This window comes from Mytilus californianus, unplaced genomic scaffold, assembly GCF_021869535.1.
Source record: "Mytilus californianus isolate M0D057914Y unplaced genomic scaffold, xbMytCali1.0.p SCAF_14, whole genome shotgun sequence".
Classification (NCBI taxonomy): domain Eukaryota; kingdom Metazoa; phylum Mollusca; class Bivalvia; order Mytilida; family Mytilidae; genus Mytilus; species Mytilus californianus.
This window is the reverse complement of record NW_026262626.1, coordinates 25984516-26009604: the sequence shown is the minus strand read 5'-3', so window position 1 is coordinate 26009604 and position 25089 is coordinate 25984516. Positions and strand designations below refer to the sequence as shown.

At 31.4% G+C, this 25089-nt stretch overlaps 1 protein-coding gene and 1 long non-coding RNA gene across 2 annotated transcripts in view; both read left to right on the top strand.

Moving 5' to 3' along the window:
- The window catches only part of LOC127724574 (E3 ubiquitin-protein ligase SHPRH-like), a 69682-nt gene extending 51134 nt beyond the window's left edge, over positions 1–18548 (top strand). The window contains exons 26-31 of the mRNA XM_052231574.1: positions 270–371; positions 1607–1873; positions 2597–2689; positions 3791–3877; positions 5169–5347; positions 15070–18548. Of these exons, the coding sequence (XP_052087534.1) occupies positions 270–371; positions 1607–1873; positions 2597–2689; positions 3791–3877; positions 5169–5347; positions 15070–15583 (1242 nt within the window). The 3' untranslated portion in view covers positions 15584–18548. The remainder of the gene's footprint in view (positions 1–269; positions 372–1606; positions 1874–2596; positions 2690–3790; positions 3878–5168; positions 5348–15069) is intronic.
- A 901-nt stretch (positions 18549–19449) lies between these two features.
- LOC127724614 (uncharacterized) lies at positions 19450–22293 on the top strand. Its single transcript, XR_007992602.1, has 2 exons — positions 19450–20779; positions 21972–22293. It is a non-coding gene; the product is annotated as an uncharacterized LOC127724614 (long non-coding RNA).
- The last annotated feature ends 2796 nt before the right edge of the window (positions 22294–25089 follow it).

Below are 25089 nucleotides of genomic sequence, written 5' to 3'. Positions count from 1 at the left end.
AAGAATGTTATTATCCAATCAAAATGTTTTTAGTGTACAATTTTTATTTGAAGAGATTGCTCCAAGTTAAAACTGTAAACCAAGTAGCAGATTTTGTATATTCCTTGAATTTTGAAAAATGGAAATAAAGTAAGCACTAAATTCTACACATAATATGATGTGAGCCACAAAGCATCAAATAACGATTTTTTTTATGCCCCCGTCGTAGCAGAGGGGGCATTAAGTTTTACCCTTGTCCGTCTGTACGTACATTTTTTTAAATTTTACAGATAGACCAACATAGACAGAAACTCAAGGCTGATCAAATTGTAGGAAGGTGTGAATTGAGAAAGAAACTTGGGCAGCTGTTATACCTAAAGAATCTAGCAAAAGTAAGTTTTCCAAAAAAATAAGTCTTTTTTTTGTCTGACTTTCCTGACCAACTTTTAAGTTGTTGCTTGAAAACTGATAGCAGGATTTTTCATTATATTTTTTATAAAGAATAATGCTCCTTCATAATCACAAATTTTCAAATTGCTCAGTTCCTATAGCTACCTTATCAAAATAACTCTTCTAGCACAGTTTATTGTATTTTCATAAAAATTTATATCCTAATATCAATATGTAACTGGGATGTTTTTTGTCTTGGATTTTATATTTCTTAAAGTTATTCCCCTTTGAACTGAAAAAAAATGTTGCCATAGGAAAACAGACTAGTTCATTGCGTCTCAAGATAGAAGATATATGGTATTTACATGTAGCTTGGTACATTTTTATAAATCTTGAAATGCACACATGTTTATAGGTAGAATTATCATGTTTTCCAGTAACATCCTTTTATCATGGTAGTAAACCTTGCTCATCATGTCTTCAAATTCCTTTCATGGTTAGAATCTGATTTACAAGTTTTCATATTGACATTTCTCAGTTATGCACCTTTTAATTAAACATTTCTGCCATGTGCAGCATTCACTATTACATTTCATTTCTTATTTTATAGTGTTCTCCCTAGGGCCGTTTAGCATCATGATAATGTGATGTTTTATTGCTAGAATGTGATGTTATCTGAAATGATTTTCTTGTTGATAGTGTTATGGATTCGATGCTATAATTTCTAGAAACAAGATGGTATTTCATAATTTCCTGTTTACCAGGATGATACAAGAAATTTCTGAGGAGAACACTGTTATATATTTGCAAACGAATCACATTTGGTCTAAGACATATTTTCTGTTTAGATGTTTTCCTGTCATGGTAAAACATTTTTTTCCTTCAATAGTAAAATAATTGGAAATTGCTGTATTTGATATTTTTTATTTTTTGTCAAAATTATTCAATTGCACATATGTACTACATCAGTTATTTATTCAGATCTCATGTATTAATAATACTTATATGCTGGTTCTTGTCAAAAATATTCATTAGATATTTGCCATGACTTAAGGCATTTTAAAAGCTATCAACCAATGAACAATTAGCAAAGTCTTCAGCAAAATTATAGAAGATGAATTCAAATTTCATAAGTGACCACAACAAATCAGAAGTCATTTTGTGTCTACTTGTGTGTACTTAAATTCCTAATGGTAATAATTTTTATCAACCCAAAATTTTTTTAATTTTTTTTCAGACACAGGGTGACAATGAAGATGGACACAATCCAGAACCTTGCCCCATATGTCAAAGAGAATTAGGAGTAGAATGGAGTGTGATGCATTGTGGGCATTGTTATTGTTTGGATTGTATGAGAATATTATTAGACCAGTACAGTTTTGGCGGGAGAAATCGTGTTGTTAAATGTGCCATCTGCCGAGAGAAGACCTACAGAAGTGATGTGTCTTATGTTAGTACCAAGAAGACAGAAGACTCAGATGATGTCCAAAATTTTAAAGTTAAGGTATTTTTTTACTGTAATAAATTACTATTAATTTTTTATTTGATTTAATTATAATCATTTACAGCTATTTAATGACATTATTCATGATGATTGGTGAAGTTCTTTTCTTTGAATTTTGAATTTGATGATTCATATCACAATGAAAAGCAGCTGCACAATTTCAAGGAAGCGTCTTTTGATTTGTTTGATAGTTGTATTCCAAGTCTCAAGTCTTTAATAATAGGTCTTCCTTCATATAAAAAAGATATTTGTTATCTGTTAGAAGAGTTTCCTATTATTCACCTACTTTACATATAAATCAGAGGCGGATTTAGAGGGTTTTCCAAGGGGCCTGGGCCCCCCTTTTGTGGGAAAAATTTGGTTGATTATTTAGGGAATCACTGAAGCATGACTGGAGCGGGCCCCCTCTAAGGAAGTCAGTGGGCCCCCCCCTTATGAAAATTTCTGGATCCGCCACTGTAAATCTTTGTATTGTTTACTTGCATAATTTAGATTTTGTCCTTCAGAACAACTAGTTGCCATTATCAGTGATTTCATTGTATCACATCAATTTTAATGATAGCCTTTTTAAAGTAAAAAAATATTATGACAATTTACCACAAAAATATTAACATCCATTTCTTTTTATTATTAAATATGTTTTCATTTTGATATACATGTATTAATATAATTTATGGTCAGCTATCATTTATCTGAACAGTTTTTATTGATTTAAAATCTTAGGGCAGTCATTCTACCAAAGTACAAGGAATTGTAAAGCAGATGATAAAAATTCACCACAAAGATCCTGAAGCAAAAATCCTCGTCTTTTCTACAGTAAGTATGTTGCTGCTTTCAACACTTAGAAAGTACTATAAACCAAGTAATTTTCCAATCAGGGGCATTACTTAAACAAGTAACTTTAAAAATTACCTATACAAGTAATGTTGAAAACAAGGCTATATTAAATATGACTTATATAAGTAAATTTTCTAAATATTATTTTTTTAGGTGTCCATTAATACAGATTTTACAAGCTTTAACAAATTTTTACAGTCATCTGGTTATTTTTCCCATGAAATATAGAAATTAATCCTCATGAAACACTAATTGCCTTTCCGACGCACTTATCTTTCATATAGAGGCTTCTTGGTCAAAGATTGGTCTCATGGGACTATTAAAATATCATTTTCCTTGAAAATCTTGAAGGTAGACAGATATAAATAGACAGAAACTTGTGATTTAATTAAGACTTAAAGTTATTTATAACCCAAAACAATTACATATGTTCCTTTAATAATAGTAATTACTGTTTCTTTCATAGATGTACAAAATAACTTATTCAACTAAAAAAAATTACTTGTTTAAGTAACGCCCTTGACTGATTTAGTTATGCAACTTTTAGTTGAAAAATAATGCAAAGATGTATAACTTGAATCTTTTCTTATATGTATACATCAACAATGTTTGAAAGTCATGAAAAAAATATATGTCCCCAAGGTCATCTAAAAGAGCTAGATGTGAAAATAAGTTGATTTGAAGCATCTTTTTTTCAACAGAATGTATCTTATTCTTGAACGCTTTATATTTAAATGTTCATTATGTTAGCAGCATATTATTCTATTGCACATTTTTAAAAGAAAAAATTCAAATCAATAAAAGACTACATGATACAAGAAGACAACTGAATAGGCAAAGACAATTTTTCAATTTGTATATGGTGTTAACCTTGCACTTCATTTAATATTAACATGATTAAATACCAATGAAATTTCCATTCATGATTACAGATGTTAAGCATATGTGTATATACAAAGGGTTGTCTTCTAAATGGAGTGACAACTTCAAGCAGGAGTAATAATTATACTATTCAAATCATTTTCATTAATTCATAATAATATTTAATTTATCTTGATAGAAAGTAATAATTTGTTTCAGTGGACAGATGTACTGAATGTTTTATCTACAGCGCTTACAGAAAACAATGTAGAACACAGAATGTTGTATCATGGGGCTAAATTTCAGGTATTTAGTAATATCAATCTTAAGATTCTTATTGGTGTCAAATTGTCAGAATATTAAAAAAGCAGGTCTCCCTACAACAGAAATGTCTGAAGGGAAGATTTGAATAACATTTCATTCTGTTTTGGCACTAATTTCACTCTCTTCTTCATCTGCATGGTAATGTCATTATTATATATTGAGTTGCTGTAAATTCAGAAAGTAATGTGAAGTATTAATAATGTGGCAAGGTAATCAGTCAATAATTTAAAAAGTTTATTGAAATGGTATGCTACTACAGCATATACAGATATAGCACTGATTATTTATTCAGAATTTACAGTATTGTTTTAATGGATTAATCATCAAATGGTTTGGTACCATCTTTTCTAATGTGGAATATTTATAGGACATGTTATTAACTACCAGTGGGTCAATATCACTCCCACTGCTTATGTAGGTCTGAAAAATATGAAATTACAAATGAACCAAAACATCAAGTTATATACTGTATATACTATATATAAGTCCGCAATGGTACATTGTCCCAACCCCCCTTTTCGACTACGGGAATTCAGAAAAAAATCTGTACATAATAGATATCACTGAAAAATACGACTTTAAAACGAAAACAATTCTGTCCTTTAGTAAAATACTGTCAGATATATTCATCACGCTAATGTTTGAAGGACCTTTAGCTAAAACTGAACACAGGCAGCAGTATGAAACACCAAAACAGAACGAATAACTGATTACATTTTGTAGTTTATTCATCGTTATGTGTAAGCTGGTACCCGTCTGATTTCTTTACTTTTTTCGAAGCAGTGTTAACAAGCGGATTCTTGTTTTAAGTTATGCCATGCTATGAAAAGAAAGCATTTGATTTTGATACGTATCAGTTAATTTTGGATTTTTTTAATAAAAATTGCATATTAATATGGATTAGGTAAATTAAAAGTTTTGAAAAGAAATAAGGAGGATGTAATAAAACATCACGGAATCAAGTTTTCTCCTATTTCTTGTTTATTGTAATCTATAATCCGCACCCCTGCTCGGCAATCTTAATTTTGGTAAAAAAAAACAGCGGACAATAAAAAACTGAATTCAGTAACTGTCAAATGTCCATATATCCCTGCCTAGTAATTGGAAAATCTACATAAACTATCCTCAAGGAAAAAAATAACTATGGGCTGTCATAGTCTTTGTTATGTGTTTTATTAAAAGAAAATTAAATTAAAGTGTAGTGGGCCCAGTTGTTAATACATTTATAGGTATGTATATGTATTTTATTAGTTGTAAAATTTTATTTTTGAAGCAAAATTTGGCATCATTTAAAGAAGACAAACACATAACAGCCTTACTGCTTCCCATACAGTCAGGATCTAATGGTTTGAATCTGATAGAGGCTACTTATGTTATCCTAGTAGAACCGATTCTTAACCCTGCGCAGGAACTCCAGGCCATTGGTCGTGTTCATAGGATTGGACAAACTAGGTAAGCTTATCAAAGAACTTACTCTGCACAGAAACTCTTATGTATGGTGTAGGATTGGGCAAACTAGGTAAGCTTATCAAAGAACTTACTCTGCACAGAAACTCTTATGTATGGTCTATGGTAATTTAGCATAGAAGTTAATGAAAAATTGTATATTTTTGCTAAAATCTGGCAAATTTCACTTATGAGATGACTTTGATGACCTCAGTGTAACACCAAGCCTTATCTAATATTTACATTTTCTCAACCCTTTTATTCAGAAGTATAGAAAATGATATAACATAAAGATATTGTATAGATATTTTATTGTTGTTGTTTTTTATGCCCCCGCCGTAGCAGAGGGGCATTAAGTTTTACCCTTGTCCGTCTGTACGTCCGTCCTTACGTCCGTCCTTAGGGATCATAGATTTATTCTTACGAGGAAGCTCCGAGCATGCTCGGAGGATGCTCGGAGCTTTTTCAGTAGGCTCTTCTCTGCAGTTTATGTGAAAATAATTATCATGATCCATTAAGATGTCAATCAAATCTACACCACTTCTATAATAAGGAAAGTAAAGCATTATAGAGGAAGCTCAATTAACACCTGTGTAAACAACTGATCTATTCAAAAACATTTTGCATGACATTTTACAAATTATAGAAAAGATAAGAATTTCTTCAACAGTACTGTGTAATGCTTGGAAAGAAATCTCAAGTCTCCACAAAAAGGTGAAAGTCATTTAACAAAAAATATACAATTATTATATTTATTAATCATTTCTTTTTTTATAATAAAAAAAATTCTCAAATTTTATAATTAGATGATATGATTTAAATATAGTTTATATTATATAATATGCTACATAAAAGTTATCAAGACACAAACAACAGTCAGGGGGCGATACTAAACAAGTTATTTTTTTTAGTTACTTAATATATATTAATAGGTATTTTTTGTTTTTTTAAATTATTTGATATATTTTCAAAATTACTTATACAAGTTATATTGAAAACAAGGTTGTTTCAAATATTACTAATATATCATGAATAAGTAACTTCTGTTAATATTATTTCTATAGGTGTCCATTCATACAGGTTTTACAAACTTTAACAAATTTTCACATCTGGTTATTTTCCCCATGCAGTATAAAACTATTTAAATCCTCCTGAAACACTAATTGCCTTTCTGATGCCACACTTCTTGGTCATAGATTGGTCTCTTGGGGCTATTAAAATAACATTTTCCTTTAAAATCTTAGAGATGAACAAATATAAATGGATGGAACTTTGTGATTTAATTAAGACTTGAAGTTATTTATAATTTGAAATCTTTATCAAAAACAATTACATATGTTCCTTAAATAATTGTAAGTATGCTTAGTTTTTCGAAGATGTATAAAATAATTTATAAAAGTAATATTTTTGTCATTATTTTTAAAGTAATCTCTCTATACTCATCTCAAGTTGGATAAATACTTAATTTTACTTAATGAAATGATGAAAAAATTCTTAAAAACTACATTTAGTCCACTTTTGTCATTTAAAATAACTATTGAGTTTATATCAAATAATTTTAAAAAACAAAAAATACCTATTAATATAAGTAACTAAAAAAATAACTTGTTTAGTATCGCCCCCTGACTGTTGTTTGTGTCTTGATAACTTTTATGTAGCATATTATATAATATAAACTATATTTAAATCATATCATCTAATTATAAAATTTGAGAAATTTTTTTATCATAAAAAAAGAAATGATTATTTTAAAAATATAATAATTGTATATTTTTTGTTAAATGACTTTCACTTTTTGTGGAGACTTGAGATTTCTTTAAAAGCATTACACAGTACTGTTGAAGAATTTCTAATCTATTCTATAGTTTTGTAAAATTTCAGGCAAAATGTATTTGAATAGATTAGATGTTTACACAGGTGTTAATTGAGCTTCCTCTATAATACTCTACTTTCCTTATTATAGAAGTGGTGTAGATTTGATTGACATCTTAATGGATCATGATAATTATTTTCACATAAACTGCAGAGAAGAGCCTACTGAAAAGGCTCCGAGCATCCTCCGAGCATGCTCGGAGCTTCCTCGTAAGAATAAATCTATGATCCCTTACGTCCCAAAATTGGTTTCCATTCTCTAACTTTAGTTTGCCTTGACCAAATGTTATGAATCTTATACACAATGCTTATAACCACAAAACACAGATGAAGTTTGAATTTCGGTGGCATCACTTGTACCGTTCTAGAGTTATGCCCCTTTACAAATGGAAAAATTACTGAATTTTTTGTTTCCTTTAACTTTAGTTTGCCTCAACCAAATGTTATGAAACTGATACACAATGCTTATTACCACAAAACACAGATCAAGTTTGAATTTTGGTGGCGTCACTTTTACCGTTCTAGAGTTATGCCCCGTTACAAATGGAAATATTGCTGAATTTTTCGTTTCCATTTTTAACCGGATTTTCGAAGGAAATATCGGTTATTGAAATGGTGACATACAGCGGGCGGCTGGGCGGATCGGCCGGCTGCCAAACTGTTTGTCAGCAGAATAACATGAAAATGCTTTAACAAATTTTTTTCAAATTTAAATATGTTGTTTCCTGGGACTTAATGAAGGTCTAGTTCAATTTTCAAGATATTAGTATATCTCCTTTGTGAGTTATCGCCATTTTTAATATCCAAAAGTGGAATTTTTAAATATTTTACTCTTGTTATCTTTTTTATGACTAAGCATAATGTCTTATCTCACAACAAAATATTGGAGTGACAGATTTATTTGAAAATTATCTATTTCTAAGTGGTAATGATTATAAGCTATATTATTAGACATTTTGAAGTTAATTACATTATTAATTATTAATTAGATCTGGGTTATATCTGGAAATATTTGGGGAGTCCCCGGGTTCACCCCCACCCCCTACTTTTTGAAAACTTGTAAACGGTCAAGATCCCAACCCTGAAACCATATATATTCCTGTATGTGACAACAAAACAAATCAAATGAAATAAAAGGTGAGTCCTCTGGGGTCACCCCCACCCCTTCCTGTTTGAGAACTTGAAAACTGTCGAGATCCCCACCCCTAAACCATATATATTCTTGTACGGGACAATAACACAAATCAAATGAAATATAGGGGAAGTCCATGGGGGTCACCCCCACCCTCCTTCTTTTTGAAATCTTGTAAACGGTCAAGATCCCCACCCCGAAACCATATATATTCTTGTATGGGACAATAAAACAAATCTAATGAAATAAAAGGCGAGTCCCCTGGGGTCACCCCACCCCATCCTGTTTAAGAACTTGTAAACTGTCGAGATCCCCACCCCTAAACCATATATATTCTTGAATGGGACAATAAAACAAATCAAATGATATATAGGGGAAGTCCATGGGGGTCACTCCCACCCCCCTTCTTTTTGATAACTTGTAAACAGGCGAGATCCCACCCCTAAATCATGTATTCTTGAATGGGACAATAAAACAAATCAAATGAAATTGAGGGGGAGTCCCCTGGGGTCACCCCACCCCCCTTTTTTTTGAAAACTTTTAAACAGTCAAAATCTCCACCCAGAAACCAAATAAATTCTTGTATGGGACAATAAATCAAATCAAGTCAAATACAAGGCGAGTCCCCTGGGGTCACCCCACCCCTCTTCTTTTTGATAACTTGTAAACAGTCGAGATCCCCACCCCTAAACCATATATATTCTTGAATGGGACAATAAAACAAATCAAATGAAATTGAGGTGGGAGGGGGGGGTCCCCTGGGGTCACCCCACCCCCTTTTTTTGAAAACTTGTAAACGGTCAAGATCCCCACCCCAAAACCATATATATTCTTGTATGGGACAATAAAATAAATCAAATGAAATATAAGGTGAGTCCCCTGGGGGTCAACCCCACCCCCTCCTGTTTAGGAACTTGTAAACAGTCGAGATCCCCACCCCTAAACCATATATATTCTTGTATGGGACAATAACACAAATCAAATGAAATATAGGGGAAGTCCATGGGAGTCACCCTCACCCCCTTTCTTTTTGAAAACTTGTAAACGGTCAAGATCCCCACCCCTAAACCATATATATTCTTGTATGGGACAATAAAACAAATCAAATGAAATATAGAGGAAGTCCATGGGGGTCTTTCTTTGGGAGACTTCGTAACAGCATTCTGTTACAATTATTTCTTGTTACTGCTAAGTTTTATAGATTTTGAAATGACATTGTATTAATGATAAATCAAATTTTGGATTTTTTTCTTCTTTTCTTTGGTAAATTGTTTGTAGAATTTTGTGGCAAGTTTGTTTGTTATTCTGTAAAAACTAATTTTCTGAATGCTATATATTTTTTTTTATGAAGTAAACTCCTTTAAAAACTAAGCTTATATTGTCTATTAATAAACATATATTTAGATTTCTGATTTTGGGCCCACTTTTCAAGTTGGTCCAAATTGGGGTCCAAAATTAAACTGTGTTTGATTACAACATAAATTGAATATATATAGGGTTCTTTGAAATGCTTAATCTAAACCTGTATTTCTTTTCATTATTAATAAGATAATACCACATTGAGGTCCAAAGGGTCCTAAATTACACTTTTGATTAATTTCATCAAAAATTGAATTCTTTGCTTCTTTGATATGCTGATTCTAACAATGTTTGAGTGTTAAATCATATCTAATTTTAGAGAACTTAGTCATCACTGGTTGTTGTTATTATATTATTGATTATTATTTGAAAAATTGCATCATATCCAGTTTGAGTTATTTCCCTTTGCACAGAAAATATTATGGATAAAATTAAACTGTGTTTCATTTCAACATAAATTAAATATATATAGGGTTCTTTCAAATGCTGAATCTAAACCTGTATTTAAATATTAGATTTTTGTGCCCAGTTTTCAAGTTGGTCCAAATCAGGGTCCAAAATTAAACTTTGTTTGATTCAACAAAAAAATAATTGATGGGGTTCTTTGAAATGCTGAATCTAACCATGTATTGAGAGATTTTGGATTGTGGGCTCCTTTATCCAATTGGTCCACATTGAGGACCAAAGGGTCGTAAATTAAACTTTTGTCTGATTTCATCAAAAATTGAATTCTTGGGGTTCTTTGATATGCTGATTCTAATTAAGGTCTTTCCTTTCTTAATGGAAAGACCTTACTGTATTTCGTTTGTTTATTATTATTATTATTCTTTTTCCTCGTCCGATTTCAAAGTCAAAAGCCAAAAAAAGTACGCGACAGATACAAATGATCTTTGGTATTAAGTATCGGGTTAATAAAATCTATCTTGTATTAGGGGCACCAAAGTGTACTATTTACCTTATAGGAGTTATCTCCCCAATTACAAAAATCATTGTTATCGCTACTCTTCATAAACTATAAGAGTTACCGGCAAATGGTTTTTTTTGAAATGTTCCTTGCCACATGTCGCAACTTTAAATAATTTTAACCGAAGCGATCCAGTGACTTCTTATAGGAATTATTTCCCCTTGAATATTTTACTTTTCAATATGCATATGAATCTCATGAACCGTAAGTTATAAAGACCTAGGGTCTTTTGATTTGAAATCATTGGACCATAACTTGAAAATATAGGTCAAGGTCAAATGTCAAGGTCATGTACAAAGAGGCAAATTATGTGTTTTTGGCACTATTTAAAGAGTTTGATGTGTGTTTTAATGCTTTTGTAGGTTGACATTGACCTTTAACCTTAATACTTGTTAAGTGATCTCTCAAATGATAAATCCCATGTGTTAAGATATAGTATTTAGGCTTTCTATTCCGTTTTTGCATGATCAAAGTGAATCCGTTCTCTGTGTTAACCAACCAACCAACCAACCAACCAACCAACCAATCAATCAATCAATCAATCAACCAATCAGTCAATCAATCATTGCATGCATGTTTCTGTCTCTTGTGTTTAATATGGGGTCCAAGATCTCATTTGTTTCTTTTTCGCTTGTTTCAAGAGACCATATCCCACATGTTAAATTAACTAACCAACCAACCAACCAACCAACCAATCAATCAATCAATCAATCCATAAACCAACCAACCAATCATTCATTGTGTGCATGTTTCCGTCCCATGTGTTTAATACGGGGTCCAAGATTTCCTTTGTTTCTTTTTTCGCTTGTTTCAAGAGACCCTATCCCACGTGTTTAATCAACCAACCAATCAACAAATCAATCAATCAACCAACTAACCAACCAATTAATTAATTACTCAGTCAATCAATCAATCAATCAATAAACCAACCAACCAACCAATCAATCATTCATTCATTCATTGTATGCATGTTTCCGTCTCATGTGTATAATATTGTATTTACATCTCTTCTGAAAAAAAAAATCCACATGCTTGTTATCCGATGTTCTGGGAAACTACATGTCCAATTGACCCCAACATTTGCAGTCAGCAGGCTATACATGTATTACATCTTCATAAAACAATGTGGTGCAGATATCTTTCAAGAATTTTCCTAGAGAAAAGAAATTGCAATGCCGTAAAAATCGCTTGCTAGCTCCGTAAATCTCAGTTAAATCCTACAATAAAATGTCCGCTCCTAGATTGAAATACAAATCTGTGTTACAAACTGCTGCTGAAAAATGTACATTGTATGAAAATAATCGATAAACGTGTTTTAAAGTTACACAGGATCAATTAAATCCAAAGCATGCACTGCTCGTGAACTGTGATCGAAATGTCAATTACCTACAACGACAAAAGAAATACATTGTGTAAATTCCATCGCTATACATGTTGTCTGTCCAACGTCCCCACCTAAAAAGAAATAAAAATACTAAGTTTTCGCTATTATAAAGCTTCGTCACGTGACGCCACAATCTGGCGCGAGACAAAGACGCGCGCGGGACCTAAAATAGAATAAAAACTTTCCAAACTAAATATAGAAACTTAACCAACACACTAATATGGACCTTTCAAAGAAAGAAAGAAACAAACAAACAAACATACACATATATCAATCAATCAATCATGTTTCAGAAGGGGAAAGACCGTTTACAATTGCTTTTTTAAGCAATTGATTTATATTTATTAAGGTCTTTCCTTTCTTAATGGAAAGACCTTACTGTATTTCGTTTGTTTATTATTATTATTATTCTTTTTCCTCGTCCGATTTCAAAGTCAAAAGCCAAAAAAAGTACGCGACAGATACAAATGATCTTTGGTATTAAGTATCGGGTTAATAAAATCTATCTTGTATTAGGGGCACCAAAGTGTACTATTTACCTTATAGGAGTTATCTCCCCAATTACAAAAATCATTGTTATCGCTACTCTTCATAAACTATAAGAGTTACCGGCAAATGGTTTTTTTTGAAATGTTCCTTGCCACATGTCGCAACTTTAAATAATTTTAACCGAAGCGATCCAGTGACTTCTTATAGGAATTATTTCCCCTTGAATATTTTACTTTTCAATATGCATATGAATCTCATGAACCGTAAGTTATAAAGACCTAGGGTCTTTTGATTTGAAATCATTGGACCATAACTTGAAAATATAGGTCAAGGTCAAATGTCAAGGTCATGTACAAAGAGGCAAATTATGTGTTTTTGGCACTATTTAAAGAGTTTGATGTGTGTTTTAATGCTTTTGTAGGTTGACATTGACCTTTAACCTTAATACTTGTTAAGTGATCTCTCAAATGATAAATCCCATGTGTTAAGATATAGTATTTAGGCTTTCTATTCCGTTTTTGCATGATCAAAGTGAATCCGTTCTCTGTGTTAACCAACCAACCAACCAACCAACCAACCAACCAATCAATCAATCAATCAATCAACCAATCAGTCAATCAATCATTGCATGCATGTTTCTGTCTCTTGTGTTTAATATGGGGTCCAAGATCTCATTTGTTTCTTTTTCGCTTGTTTCAAGAGACCATATCCCACATGTTAAATTAACTAACCAACCAACCAACCAACCAACCAATCAATCAATCAATCAATCCATAAACCAACCAACCAATCATTCATTGTGTGCATGTTTCCGTCCCATGTGTTTAATACGGGGTCCAAGATTTCCTTTGTTTCTTTTTTCGCTTGTTTCAAGAGACCCTATCCCACGTGTTTAATCAACCAACCAATCAACAAATCAATCAATCAACCAACTAACCAACCAATTAATTAATTACTCAGTCAATCAATCAATCAATCAATAAACCAACCAACCAACCAATCAATCATTCATTCATTCATTGTATGCATGTTTCCGTCTCATGTGTATAATATTGTATTTACATCTCTTCTGAAAAAAAAAATCCACATGCTTGTTATCCGATGTTCTGGGAAACTACATGTCCAATTGACCCCAACATTTGCAGTCAGCAGGCTATACATGTATTACATCTTCATAAAACAATGTGGTGCAGATATCTTTCAAGAATTTTCCTAGAGAAAAGAAATTGCAATGCCGTAAAAATCGCTTGCTAGCTCCGTAAATCTCAGTTAAATCCTACAATAAAATGTCCGCTCCTAGATTGAAATACAAATCTGTGTTACAAACTGCTGCTGAAAAATGTACATTGTATGAAAATAATCGATAAACGTGTTTTAAAGTTACACAGGATCAATTAAATCCAAAGCATGCACTGCTCGTGAACTGTGATCGAAATGTCAATTACCTACAACGACAAAAGAAATACATTGTGTAAATTCCATCGCTATACATGTTGTCTGTCCAACGTCCCCACCTAAAAAGAAATAAAAATACTAAGTTTTCGCTATTATAAAGCTTCGTCACGTGACGCCACAATCTGGCGCGAGACAAAGACGCGCGCGGGACCTAAAATAGAATAAAAACTTTCCAAACTAAATATAGAAACTTAACCAACACACTAATATGGACCTTTCAAAGAAAGAAAGAAACAAACAAACAAACATACACATATATCAATCAATCAATCATGTTTCAGAAGGGGAAAGACCGTTTACAATTGCTTTTTTAAGCAATTGATTTATATTATGTACTTAGATTTTTGATATTGGACCATAATAGGTATTTAAATGTCCAATTTCAAGTATTTCAGTTCTTAAACCACATTCATTTTGTGTCACAAACCTATACTGTGTCAAATATTCAATCACAATCCAAATTCAGAGCTGTTTTAAGCTTAAATGTAGTGTCCATACTTGCTCAACTGTTCAGGGTTCAACCTCTGCAGGAAAATCTGGTTTGCTGTCACTCTGACAGCCTCTTGTCTAACTTGTGTTGGCCTCAACCAAATATTACGAAACTTTTACACAATGCTTATTACCACAAAACTCAGATCAAGTACAAATTTTGGTAGCGTCACTTTTACCATTCTTGAGTTATGTCCCTTTATAATGTTATATGCAAGTGAGGGCATCATCTGTGTCCTATGGACACATTCCCCATTTATTTTTTGAAAGGGCTAAAATGGTGTTCTATATACATCATTTAGACTCATTATCACAATAAATCCAAAGACAGACATCTAAAGGCCCGAAAATAGTCTGACAAAATCATCATAAAAAAAAAATTATTTTCAATTTTCCCATAAACACTACCAAGAGGTGAATAGGTATATATACTCTGTATATAAATACCTATACAACTGCTATAGTTTGACATCAATGCCCTATTTGGTATAAGAACAACCTGCATGAGAAAAAGGCATTTATAGGTGTAAAAGAGTTGCTATTTAGATATTTCCTTACATTTTTAACTACATATAATTTTTCAGACCTACAGAAGTCCACAGATTTCTAGTAAGAGCTACAATTGAACAAAAGATGTACAGCATGTTAAAGTCTATAGAGACCAAAGCTACTAGTCATGATACAGAGGAAAATTCCCTCACTATAGGAGACATTACCTCTCTTTTATCTGAAGAACAAAGAGATCAGGATCAAGCAGATGAGGAACCAGAGGAACCAGTTCAAAATCATGCAGAAGATGTGTCAGGACAGGAAGAAGTACCAGTTCAAAATCTTGCAGAAGATTCACCTGGACAGGAAGGTGAACAAATTCAAAATCATGGGGAAAATGTCCCAATAGAAAATGTTGTTACAGAACAGGAAGTTGATATAGATCAAAGTTTGCAAACCCCATTGGAAACTATTGAAACAGATGAAGTTAGAGAAAATAATCCTACAAGGTCAGAACAACAAGTGAACAGCTTTTCTGTGAACATGTCGTCTGAAAACAGTGTTAATTTAGAATCAGTTGACAATTCAGTTACAAATGCACAACCCTGAATTGTCCCAAGTTGAAATTCAGTTGAAACTTTTTATTGCATTGAATCAGTTGAAAATTTGTCTCAAGACAATTCACAAACTGAACACATTATGCATATTGAACATGCCTTTTCTGAAGAACTGCAATTGATGCTTTCAATCAGAATCCAGTTGGAAATACTGGAGTTAATTCAAATTCAGGGGCTGAATGGTACATAGATCAAATGAAAATTAATCCAGAAATCTGTGGAACACTTAAACACAATGCAATGGAAAACTATTTAAATATGGTCAAGCATGTGCAGGCATAGAAAATAATGTGGCATATAAGCTTGAGAACATAGGAGTGTTGTGGTTTCATTTATCTTCAATGGTATCGAGCTTGAGAACAAAGGAGTGTTGTGGTTTCATTTATCTTCAATGGTATCGAGCTTGAGAACATAGGAGTGTTGTGGTTTCATTTATCTTCAATGGTATCGAGCTTGAGACCATAGGAGTGTTGTGGTTTCATTTATCTTCAATTGTATCGAGCTTGAGAACATAGGAGTGTTGTGGTTTCATTTATCTTCAATGGTACATAGGAGTGTTGTGGTTTCATTTATCTTCAATGGTATCTTTTTTTGTGGTTAAGAAAAAATTGCAATTAATTGAGACCTAATTTCATGGTATCATTTATTTTTTTTCAAAATGTATAAAATTTAAAAGTATTTCTCACTTATCATATCATCCATGAAAATACTTACTTCTGAATACTGTAAATTCAGAAATTATTGCGAGGTTTTTATTGATGCGAATAATGCGACTGAGTGAGTATCGCAATAATAAGAACTCGCATTCTTATATCTTATACATATACCTGTATGCAGATTTTCCTGATAATTAATCTCGCATTTTTGTCCGTTTTTCAAAAATCGCAATAATTTCCGAATTTACAGTATAAATGAATCCACAGTATATTGTAGATCATTTTTTAAACATACCTGAGGTATCCACTTTATGGAATCTACTGACAGAAGATTTACCAGGCGTTGGTTGACTTGTGTTTCATTTTTTAAACAAGATACATACTGTACAAATAACTATTGTAAAATTACTGTACTTTATTAAGCATGTTAAGTTGCAAAAGTAAAGTTTATGTACAAGATGTAAAATTAAAATTTCTGTTAAAATGGTAATGGTAAAATTATTGAAGAATGGCAAAATTACTACTGTACATGTAAAAATATATAATTTTATATGCCACTGATATAGTGGCAAATGTAGATTTATTGTACATTGGCATTTTTAAACTATCAAAATTTAATTTTGAGAATATGGTTACAGATATCATATTTAAGAAAAGGCATTGGCCATCTTCAGGACCATTGCACAGTCTTGGGCTAAAGCTTTTCCAAATGTAAGTTCTAATATACACATACATGTATATCCCAAATTAGCTGTGAACGAAAAGTACTAAGGACTGTAGTCCACAAATATATTTATAACCATCTGCTTAGAAGCAAACTCATCTTTGAGTATCAGTCAGGGTTTTCACCTAAGCATTCAGCTATACATCAACTAATTGAACTGTAAAACACTATATTGAATTTTCTTGAAAAGGAAGAATTCAGCTGTTACTTATTCTGTGGTTTTTAAATTTTTTTCTTTTTCTTTAAGTATGGCATAATTGACCTATAGTAAAAAAAAATCATTTGGAACAAATACATATGGTAATTTTCTTTCATAGCTTTAGAATTATCTTTTTTCAAAGAAAACAGATTTCTATGCATAAAATGAAACATTTGGAGGAAATGGAAATTTTCTTTCACAGTTTAAAAATTATCTTTTAAAAAAAATGTACATTGTAGTTATTAGAAATTATTTTATTGTCTATTTTTTTTGCTGTTGTACACTATGGATCTTTTTTTGGTCCTTTTTAGTTCCCCTCTGTGTATAACTGATATTGACAAAAATCTACTTTCACTGGCTGCTTGACTGTTTGCTGATGATACACCATTAGGTCCAACATTTAAAACTTAAAAGTAATAATTAATCATGATTTGAATGAACTTAGTGGTTGGTTTAGACTAAAAAGTGGCTCTTGTACATCAGATATAAAGATTTCTCTAATAAAAGGAATAATCAGACTTAGGGATAACATCAAACATTCTTTACACATGGACTGTTGTTTACATTCTTCATCATTTAGTATTTGACTTGTACTTCAATTATAAAGATTTCTCTAACATAAGAATAAATAGGACAGAAGGAATGTATCTAATATTCTTTGTGGACCCTATGTGACATCCTTTATCAATTATCAATCGAGTTACCGCCTGGTGTCTTTTCTCGGCAACCATCGTTAACTTTTTCCTGCTCCTACCCTTAAAATAATATAATTGACCTCATAATAAAAACTAATAAACTGAATAATGTTGTGTCATAAATATTTATCAAAAAATATATATCACATGAGCTAGTGATCAGAATAAGGAGGTAATATCTTACATTCTTTGTGGCCGCTTTATGATATCCTCTATTAAGTATGAATTGACACACCTGCAGTTGTCCATTCTCAATAGCAATTGATAAATTTTCTATGTTTGTATCTTTGAAATAATATAATTGACCTTATAGGAATGAATGTGATAAACTGAACAATATTGTATAATAAATATGTATCACAAAATATATATCACTTGAGCTAGTGATCAGAATGAGGCAGTAATATCTTGCATTCTTTGTGGCCTTTTTCTGACATCCTCTATCAAGGAGTAGATGTGTAAACTGCAGGTCTATTTTCTAAGCAGCAATCATTAACTTTTCTATGCTCATGACCTTAAAATAATATAAATGGCTTCAAGATTTGTGTGATAAGCTGAACAAGTAATAAATATTTTTCACAAAGTAGATATTACATTAGCTAGTGATCAGAACGAAGAGATAATATCTTACATTCTTTGTGGCCCCGTTTATTATGTCCTATATCTAGTATTAGTCGACACACCTGCAGTTGTCCATTCTCATTAGCAATTGATAAATTCTCTTTGTTTGTATCCTTGAAATAATATCATTTATCCTTAAAGGAATTAATATGAAAAACTAAACAATGTTGTATAATACATATGTATCACAAAATATATATCACATCAGCAAGTGATCAGAATGAGGAGGTGATATGTTGCATTATGTGTGGCCTCCTTCTGACATCCTCTATCAAGGAATAGATGTGTAAACTGCAAGTTTCTTTTCTGCGCAGCAATTGTTAACTTTTCCATGCTCATGGCCTTAAAATGATATAAATAACTTCATGATAAGTGTAATAAACTGAACAATGTTGTGTAATAAATAATTATCCCAAATCTAATCAAATGAGCTAGTGATCAGAATGAGGATATTTACATTCTTTGTGGTCTCTTTCTGACATCTTTTGTGTAAACTACAGTTCTCTTTTCTCAGCAGCTATCGTTAACTTTTCTATGCTCATAGTCATTTAATAATATAAATGGCTTCAAAATTAGTGTGATAAGCTAAATGAGTAATAAATATTTTTCACAAAGTAAATAAAACATTAGCTAGTGGCCAGAATGAGGAGGTAATATCTTACATCCTCTGTCTTGGAGTAACCTGCAGCTGTCTTTTATCAGCAGCAGTCATTAAATTTTCTATGCTCATAACATTGAAATAATATAACTGACCTCAAAACCAGTGTAGTAAACTAACACTATATTTATCACAAAGGAAATATCATATGATCTAGTGAGGAGATAATATCTTACATTCTTTGTGGTCCCTTTCTGACATCCTCTATAAAGGAGTAGATGTATTTTACTGCAGGTTTCTTTTCTAAGCAGAATTCTTTAACTTTTCTATGTTCATAACATTAAAATAATATAACTGACCTCAAAATTAGTCAATATAGTGTAATGAACTGAACAATATTGTGTAATAAATATTTACCACAATATGAATATCACATGAGCAAGCGATCAAAATAAGTAGGTAATATTTTACATTCTTTGTGGCCGTGTTGTTATATCCTATATCAAGTATTAGTCAACACACCTGCAGTTGTCCATTCTCATTAGTAATTGATAAATTCTCTATGTTTGTATCCTTGAAATAATTAAAATGAATGTGATAAACTGAACAATGTTGTATAATAAATATATATCACAAAATAAATATCATATCAGCAAGTGATTAGTATGAGGCGGGAATATCTTGCATTCTTTGTGGCCTCTTTCTGATATCTTCTATCAAGTTGAAGATGTGTAAACTACAAGTCTACTTTATCCGCAACAATCTTTAACTTTTCCATGCTCATAGCCTTGATATAATATAAGTTACCCTAAAATTAGTGTGATCAAATAAAGAATCTAGTGTATTAAATATTTTTAACAAAGTAAATATCACATTATCTTGCGATTAGAATGAGGAGGAAACATCTTACATTCTTTGTGGCCTCTTTTTTACACCCTCTGTCCAGTAGTAGTTGAGTAAACTGCAGCTGTCTTTATCAGCAGCAATTATTAAATTTTTTATGCTCCTTACTTTAAAATAATATAACTGACCTCATAACAAGAGTAATAAACTGAACAATGTTATGTAAAAAATTTTGTCACAAAATGTATATTCAACACATCAGCTAGTGGTCATAAATAGCACTTTTGTTACACCCTCTATCAAGTAATTGGCATGTACCTCATATATCACATGTATCAAGATTAAGTTTCCTTAATAAATGGAATAATCAAATATCATACATGTTTTTACATCCTCTATCAAGTAGAAGTCTACATACCTCCAGGTGTCCTTTCTCATCAGCAAACTGAGGAGGTAACATCTTACATTCTTTGTGGCCTCTTTTTTACACCGTATGTCAAGGAGTAGTTGAGTAAACTGCAGCTTTCTTTATCAGCAGCTATTATTAAATTTTTTATGCTCCTTACTTTAAAATAATATAACTGACCTCATAACTAGAGTAATAATCTGAACAATGTTATGTAAAAACATTTTGTCACAAAATATATATTAAAAACATCAGCTAGTGGTCATGAATAGCACTTTTGTTACACCCTCTATCAAGTAATTGACATGTACCTCATATATCACATGTATCAAGATTAAGTTTCTGTAATAAATGGAATAATCAAATATCATACATGTTTTTACATCCTCTATCAAGTAGAAGTCTACATACCTCCAGGTGTCCTTTCTCATCAGCAAACTGAGGAGGTAACATCTTACATTCTTTGTGGCCTCTTTTTTACACCGTATGTCAAGGAGTAGTTGAGTAAACTGCAGCTTTCTTTATCAGCAGCTATTATTAAATTTTTTATGCTCCTTACTTTAAAATAATATAACTGACCTCATAACTAGAGTAATAATCTGAACAATGTTATGTAAAAACATTTTGTCACAAAATATATATTAAAAACATCAGCTAGTGGTCATGAATAGCACTATTGTTACACCCTCTATCAAGTAATTGACATGTACCTCATATATCACATGTATCAAGATTAAGTTTCTGTTATAAATGGAATAATCAAATATCATACATGTTTTTACATCCTCTATCAAGTAGAAGTCGACATACCTCCAGGTGTCCTTTCTCAGCAAACTGAGGAGGTAACATCTTACATTCTTTGTGGCCTCTTTTTTACACCGTATGTCAAGGAGTAGTTGAGTAAACTGCAGCTTTCTTTATCAGCAGCTACTATTAAATTTTTTTATGCTCCTTACTTTAAAATAATATAACTGACCTCATAACAAGAGTAATAAACTGAACAATGTTATGTAAAAACATTTTGTCACAAAATATATATTAAAAACATCAGCTAGTGGTCATGAATAGAACTTTTGTTACACCCTCTATCAAGTAATTGACATGTACCTCATATATCACATGTATCAAGATTAAGTTTCTGTTATAAATGGAATAATCAAATATCATACATGTTTTTACATCCTCTATCAAGTAGAAGTCGACATACCTCCAGGTGTCCTTTCTCAGCAAACTGAGGAGGTAACATCTTACATTCTTTGTGGCCTCTTTTTTACACCGTATGTCAAGGAGTAGTTGAGTAAACTGCAGCTTTCTTTATCAGCAGCTACTATTAAATTTTTTTATGCTCCTTACTTTAAAATAATATAACTGACCTCATAACAAGAGTAATAAACTGAATAATGTTATGTAAAAATTTTTGTCACAAAATGTATATTCAACACATCAGCTAGTGGTCTTGAATAGCACTTTTGTTACACCCTCTATCAAGTAATTGACATGTACCTCATATATCACATGTATCAAGATTAAGTTTCTGTAATAAATGGAATAATCAAATATCATACATGTTTTTACATCCTCTATCAAGTAGAAGTTGACATACCCCCAGGTGTCCTTTTTCATCAGCAAACTGAGGAGGTAACATCTTACATTCTATGTGGCCTCTTTTTTACACTGTCTGTCAAGGAGTAGTTGAGTAAACTGCAGCTTTCTTTATCAGCAGCTATTATTAAATTTTTTATGCTCCTTACTTTAAAATAATATAACTGACCTCATAACAAGAGTAATAAACTGAACAATGTTATGTAAAAAATTTTGTCACAAAATATATATTAAAAACATCAGCTAGTGGTCATGAATAGCACTTTTGTTACACCCTCTATCAAGTAATTGACATGTACCTCATATATCACATGTATCAAGATTAAGTTTCTGTAATAAATGGAATAATCAAATATCATACATGTTTTTACATCCTCTATCAAGTAGAAGTCTACATACCTCCAGGTGTCCTTTCTCATCAGCAAACTGAGGAGGTAACATCTTACATTCTATGTGGCCTCTTTTTTACACTGTCTGTCAAGGAGTAGTTGAGTAAACTGCAGCTGTCTTTATCAGCAGCAATTATTAAGTTTTTTATGCTCCTTACTTTAAAATAATATAACCGACCTCATAACTAGAGAAATAAACTGAACAATGTTGTGTAAAAATTTTGTCACAAAATGTATATTAAACACATCATGAATAGCACTTTTGTTACACCCTCTATCAAGTAATTGACATGTACCTCATATATCATAAAAGGAATAATCAGACTGAGGGGATAATATCTTTATTATTCTTTGTTTTACATCCTCTATCAAGTATCAGTGGACACAGCCCCAGGTGTCCATTCTCATCAGCAATTGATGAATTCTCTTTGTCTGTACACTTGGAATAATACAACTGTCCTCAAAGTGAATATGATAAACTGAACAATGTTGTATAATAAATTTATATCTCAAAATAAATATCACTTGAGCTAGAGCTCACACTGAGGAGTTTATATCTAATATTCTTCATGGCCTTTTTGTTACACCCTCTAAAAAGTAATTGACATGTACGTCCTATAGATAGATTTCTTGTTTAAAAGGAATAATCAGACTGAGGGGATAATATCTATATTATTCTTTGTATTACATCCTCTATCAAACCCCAGGTGTCCATTCTTGTCAGCAATTGATAAATTCTCTATGTCTGTACCCTTGGAATAATATAACTGACCTCAAAGTTAGTATGAAAAACTGAAAAATGTTGTGTAATGAATATATATATATATATATATATATATATAACATGAGCTAAAGGTTAGACTGAGGAGATAATCCCTTACATTCTGTTGTGGTATCTTTTTTACATGCTCTGTCAACAAGTTGTTGAGTAACAAACCAGTAGTTTACCTTCCATAGCAGCGTCTTAAAATCACAAAATAATATGAATAAGTGGTCAAAGTTCAATAAAAATTACCAGTTGTATTTATACTCAACATAAACAAAAAGTAAACAAAATGTTCTGTTGTTAGATGTCAGAACTTACATCAGACCTATCATGTTTACAAATAACTTTTTGACATATAAAATATTTATATAATAAAAATGAGCAACATGAGACTCGAAGAAAATTAAATTGATTTACAAAGTATTTGTGGAAACATCAATCAAAACAACACAATTTTTTTAAATTCATTATATTAAATGATAAATGTAAAAAAAAATAAAAAAATAAAAAGGAATAATATTTTTATCATTTAGTACAATGAGATGTGCAAAGTAAAAGCCCACTTTAATTAAGTAGTGCCAATAAATAATTGTTATATTTAAAGAAGATGTCTTATATTAGATTTGTATAACTAGTACCAACTGACTAAATATGTTAACACATCATCACCTTCTTCTTATAATTCTGAATTTATGGTGTATGAAATAGAAGGTTTATATACAAAAATTGATTTCATATTTTTTAACATGTTAAATTTTTGCTGTTGTTTGTAATAGAGAACAAATGTTTGTAAACCTAGATTCAAGTTAACCTCATGTAATATTATTGAAAACAATCAATTGTTTATTAGGTATTGTATACAGAAATTGTAATTTTCCATATCTAGCCATAGTATTAATTATTGTCTCAATTTACCTCCAGTTATTGACCGTTTCTTGTTTGAATCTATGCTTTTTCAAGTAGGCATGTCAAACTTTGAACTAAGCATCATGAAATAATGCATGAAGCTCTTTTATTTTTAGGTACTGTGGTTTCATTATTTTCATGGGTACCAATTTTTTTGTGGTCTGTAAAAATTGTTTCTTAGATTCTTGAAAAATTTTAATTTAATAGTTTTTAATCTTATTTTAAAATAATAGCCTTGAGAGTCTGCCTTGGACTGTAGTCATAATGCATAAGAGACTCATTTTCAGAATTTTTCTCAGGTTCATTTTGTTGATTCTGTCATGCTTAGTTGCTGAACTTCGCTGAACATTAAGTATTTCAATGTGTGACCTGGAATTGAAAAGGACACATACACATGTAACATTCTGAATTGTAAGATTATGTGTCTGAATTAATTGATGCATCATGTCTCTTCTTTTCTGTATCCTCTTCAAATTCATAATTTTTTGTAATGTTTTTGTTATAGTGAAAAATTGCAAAACAATAGGTTTAACAAAAATAATAAATACTATATTAAATTTCTATAGCATTATTTGCATGCAGTATTTTCTGCACTAAAATGGTAATAATTAATTTAACTTTCTGCCCATGTGTTAACAATTGCAAACATAGATGCAGCACATAGAAAGGAGTATGCCCGGTAAGACCCCTTTTTGGCCCCAAAATATAGCATTTCAAAAATTTGTTAAAAATGTAAACTTTTAGCTATTTATTGGAAAGTGAAATACTTTTGCTACATAAATATGGGCTGTTTTTGATAATACAATGCACATGCCATCAGGTACTACCATCATTAATTCATGCAAAATTACTTAAATCTTCACAATTTTAGCATTTGTGCTTATTGTCTAAAATGGAAGTGGCCACACTTGTGTTCAGTCTTAATATTTAATTATATCTTGTATTTGATGATGATACATAACATATATAAAGGTTGAGACTGAACACGAATGCAGCTACTTCTATTTTTGACAAAAAACATCTGAAAAGTGAAGTTTTGTGGCATATTTGATAGATTGTACATATTTAAGCTTGAATTTAGGCGCCTTTAATG